Below are 4,738 nucleotides of genomic sequence, written 5' to 3' on the forward strand. Positions count from 1 at the left end.
ACATCCCTTCTTGTAGGAACCCAGCGTGATAGAAGGGACTAAATAATTTATTATTAATAATAATGAATAATTATTAATATGATAATATTAAAATTGATAACTGAGCAAATGAGGGAGGTGATTGAACCTGCCAGGAGCACCCCATTGTGCCTGGGTCTCGGGCACCCCTCTGCCTGGGCAGGCTGGTTACCTGCCCTGTCTGTGTTCTCATTCCCACACCTCGGTGGCAGGATTCAATCTTTTTTTGTGAGAAAAAGCTCGATGTGCTGTGAGCTGCTCCCTGGAGCGTTATTAACCCTTTGCCTCCCCCAGAAACTCACTGGTGTCATGCTGGAGGTCATCGCTGAGGCCTATGCCAACGACTTCACCCCGGAGGCCCACGGCGCCTGGGCCAAGATGAGGACCCTCATCTACACCCACGTGACGGCGGCCTACAAGGAGGTGGGCTGGGCTCAGTACCCCACCGCCCCCCTGTGAGCGGCCACGGGGCCAGGCGAGGGGCAGGGAGGGCTTGGCTCACCCCAGGACTTCACTCTGGTCTCTTCTCAAGATCTTCGCTCAGTCTGGGGAGCCCGGCAGGGCCAGCTCTTGTTAGCTGCCAAGTCACAATTTGATCTCCACGGGGTTTAAAAAACTAAATAAGCCAAAAAAAATAAATAGAACCACGACGGGTGTGGGTGGGTCGGGGTGAAGCGGTGGCAGGGGACGCAGTGCTCCAGGGGAGAGCGTTGGTTGTGGGCTCCATCTTACCGTCCTGGCCCGTCCATCACCACCCCCCAAATCCTGCACCTCGCTTGCACCATCTCCAAGTCCCTGCCCCAGCTCTGCTGTGTGGCAGTGACACTTTACCCCAGGTAAACCTGGCTCCTTGCTTTCGGTGACACGATGCTTTTGGGGACAGCCGGCTGCCTGGCTGGCACCTAAAACACTTTGCTTTGCACTTTCTGTACCCCCCTGGCAGGGCGGGTGGCCAGAGCCATTCTTGGTGGTCCATCACCCTGCAGCCTGGGCTGGCAGCAGCCTTCGCCTCTCCAGTCATCCCCAGTCCCTCTCCTTGGCTGGCTGTTGCAAACCCTCCCGGGGCTGGGGGGAGCGAGGGGTGGGAGAGCCTCTCTCCTGCAGCGTGAGGATGGGCAAGGAGGGGGTGCCTTTGGGCTGCCTGCCCTCAGGGCTCCAAGTCAGGTGGGATCCCTGTGCCAGATTCAGGGAGATGGTGAGCCCACCCGCCTCCCTTCAGCTCCCGTGGGCAGCAGGGAGGTGCCTGAGGCTGGGCTTTGGTGGCACAGGTTGGTGCCATCGCCCCGGGGGCTGTCCAGCAGACAGGGCAGCACAGGGGTGTCTCTGTCCTGCTCGGTGAGAAGAAAGGTGCAGGCTGGGATCAGGAGGAGGAAGGATGAGGTGGATGTAGCAGGAAGGATGCCTGGGTGTGAAGAAAGGTCCCTGCTCTGTTAAAATGAGTAACTTGGAGCATATTCCTGCCCTCTTGGTGAAACTGGGTTCCTTCAAATAAAGTGCCTGGTAGAAACCAGCCCACGCAGGAGCTGGTCCATCCCCAGGGCTCGCAGTGCTCCCCCCATGCCTGGCAAAGGGCTCTCCCCCCTCAAAATGAGTAGTGGCTGCAGGGCTCGCGGCACTCAGCCTGCCTCCAGCTCCTCCTCGGGCTGTGGGTGTCTGCTTATGTTCTGCCTCAGTTTTCCCTTTGGCTACAAAAGCAGGAGCAGTAGCCCCGTTGCCTCCTGCACACGTGTGCATGGATTTAGAGGTTGCTCTGAGGACTGATTGCCAAAGGATTGGGCATGAAGCTTCGGATGTGCTAGGAAGCTTTGGCATACTCGTCACCCACTATTTCCCAGAATCTCTCTGTTATTTTAGAGCTTTAGCATTAAGGGCAATGTTACCTATTAAAGCAGGAGCAGGGGAGGTTCCTTTTGGGATTGCCTCTGGCCTCACTCCACTGCTGCCCTGGAAAGCTGGCAGCTTCCTGGGAGATGCCAGCTCTGCTCCTGGAGGTTTCTTGGCAGGCAGCGAGCCCACGGTCCCAGCTGAGATTGCTGTGGCTGCCTTGGGGACATCCCCCACACCATGGGGACACCACTGGAGGTGGCAGCAGCGGCTCCCCAGGGCTGACCTCCCCCCTCAAGCACAACTGGCCAGGAACTCCTGCTTTGCTCCCCAGCAGCCAGCTCATCTGTGCTTTTCATCATCCACAGGGAAAACAGGGGGTTTCCCCATTTCTGGTTTTACTTCCATGCCAAGGGACCCCTCAGCCCTGGCACTGCTTGGGGGGCCACAGTGGCCCCCAATACCAGGTGCCTGCTCCCAGAAAAGCTCTCAGTGGGGTTTTCCTCTTTCCTCCTCCTGCTCATGACCCATGGGAGCCTGAAGGAGGCTCAGACCTGCTGACCCCATCCCTGACCCTTCCATCTCTCCTGCCAAGATGCTGGCACAGCTCAGGCCTGGGCAGTGACCCTGGGACGGCTGCTCAAAGCAGCATGGAAGGTGTGCTGGGGGGACAACGTCTTCTCCTGTTCCTCTGGGCTTGGTTAGATGCAGCCAGGAGTCTGGGTCATCGCTCAGTGCCTTGGCTCTGGGCAAAGAGGGCTTTAGGGAGGGCTCTAAACCTCTTGACTGTTTTTCCCCAGCACACCCTTGGCTTCCTGCAGAGCCCTGGGATCAGAATTAGTCCCAAAATAGCCCCAGGACTCCCCTAATGCTACTGCAGCTGCTCTCTCTGCCCTTGCAGTGCTTTCCTCCTTATGTCCCACAACAATACAGGTGGGGAGGAACGATGGAGCCAGGACTGATGGCATGTCCTGGGCATACGCAGCGGGTTGGGTAGAAGCAATCACTGAGATCAGGGTGTTTATGAAAGGAAAGGATGGGCACTGAGTGACAAATGATGCTGCTTTGCTGGTGGGGTGGTTTGTCCCATAGAGTCAGCATCCCCACGATTCAGCCCACCATCCTGCTCCCATGAAGGGGTCAGCAGCTGGTGCCTCCAGCTCACGTCTGAATGTCCAAGCAGCTCCCACTCCTGCTGGTGGAGGCAGCTGCTGGCCAGGGTCAGGATTAGGCCTGTGCAGATAGGAAAAGACCTGTTCAGTCACTGATTTTGCTCCAGTGCATGGCTGGACAGTGGTCAGTTGGAGCAAGTCTTTTAGATGGGGTTTTTTTGGGTGTATCACGGGACTCTCACAAGCACAGTTTCATCCATTTCTGCCAGACCTTTGCGGCCAGCAGCACGTACTTTCAACGAGTTCGTGTACTCCCCATGCTCTGCGGATGCTGGGCCAGGGATGTTTCCATGCAGGGATGTTTCATCTCTAGACAAAGTTCACACATTAACCTTTGAGGTTAATGTTCTCCAGGTGGGAATTTTATTTTTCAGTGCAAATCCTTCCTCTCCCTCCCCACAACCCAAACTGGGCTTGGTCGCAGTCAGCAGGGAAGCGATTTTGGGGTGACTGGAAAGTCCCTGTGCTCATGCCCGACCCACCCGAGTGCCTTGGCTTTGGGGGAGCAGCAGCAAGATCCCCCACCTCACCTTTGAACGGGGCTTGGTGGTTTCTTTCTTTTTGTTATCATCCCTATAAAAAACTGCCCCGTGACCTTGTGCGCCCACTCCTGTGCGTGCTGGGCTTGGCGGTTTTTCCAGGCACATTTTTCTAAAGCAAATCCAGATGTGTGCAGCTGCTGTCCCTCGAGGAGCCCCCTCCTTCCCGGGCAGCCAAACTGCAGGCCAGTCGAATATATGCAAACAAAAACATGTTTATTTTTACCAGCTCTGGAGGACGTCAGCTGCAGCAGGGAGGGCGGCCGGGGCAGAGATAAAGCGACCGCCGCCTCCCCGCCGCCCGCAGCAGAGCAGGCGTTGCTTAAACCGGGAACGTTCTCATCTGGGGAGAGATGAAAATGAACAGAAAAAGGGAAAAAGACCATTCCAGAGTGACAGGGCTGATAAATGCTGGGTGGAAGAGCAGAAAGGGAGGCCGGGTCCTGGCTCTGAGTGTAGCTCTCTGGCACACACGCACACGCCTGTACAGCTGCTCCCTGTTACACCCCATTGGTCCCCCCCCAAAACACACTGCAGCCCACTGGGGACTCCACTGTCCCCGCTTCCCTCCAGGATCTGCTTGCTGGGGCTCCATGTTTCACCTCCTGGCATGCTTGGGCTCAGATTAGGGTGCTGCCTGTGCGTGCTTTGGGCTCAGCTTTGCTCTCTTTGGCGGCAGGTAGGGACTGACTTGTCAAGTTGTTCCCCCAGAATTCATGGTTGAGAGGCTGGGGGCTCAGGGCATGGTGCTGGCATGTGCTGGAGACCTGCTGGTCTCTCCCCTTCCTTGGAGGGGGGAGTGGGTGGGCATGTCCCCCAGCCCCATTCACCTTCCAGAGGGGTGCTGCTGGGCTGCTCCTGCTCGCTCTGCTTCCCTGGTGGCCATGTCCATGGGGCTGCCCCTGTGCCAGTCCAGCTCACTGCTGCCCCTCTAACCAGGGCAGGATCTGGCCCCTGGCTCAGCCAGCACCTCTGTGGGCATCAGGGCTGGGCTTGGACCCAGGACCCAGGAGGGAAAGTCTTTGTGTGCCCCACCAGCAGCAGCAGAGTGCTGAGTGGGGGAATTTGGTGTCCCTGGGACAGGGTCCCCCCATAACACGCCTCACCCTGGCTCTCTTTGGGGACATCCACTCATTGACCAGCTTGTGTCCTCCCAACCCCAAGTACACAGCCGCATTTGGTCAG

General features: G+C 57.4%; 1 protein-coding gene across 1 annotated transcript in view; it reads left to right on the top strand.

Annotated features, from left to right (window-relative positions):
* Positions 1 to 477, top strand: part of CYGB (cytoglobin) — a gene marked incomplete at its 5' end in the record, with an annotated part of 936 nt that extends 459 nt beyond the window's left edge. Inside the window, one exon of the mRNA XM_008936287.1 lies at positions 313 to 477. Coding sequence (XP_008934535.1) covers positions 313 to 477 — 165 coding nt within the window. The remainder of the gene's footprint in view (positions 1 to 312) is intronic.
* Between the last annotated feature and the right edge of the window lie 4,261 nt (positions 478 to 4,738).

Source organism: Merops nubicus, unplaced genomic scaffold (assembly GCF_000691845.1).
Source record: "Merops nubicus isolate BGI_N331 unplaced genomic scaffold, ASM69184v1 scaffold32012, whole genome shotgun sequence".
In the NCBI taxonomy this organism is placed as follows: Eukaryota; Metazoa; Chordata; class Aves; order Coraciiformes; family Meropidae; genus Merops; species Merops nubicus.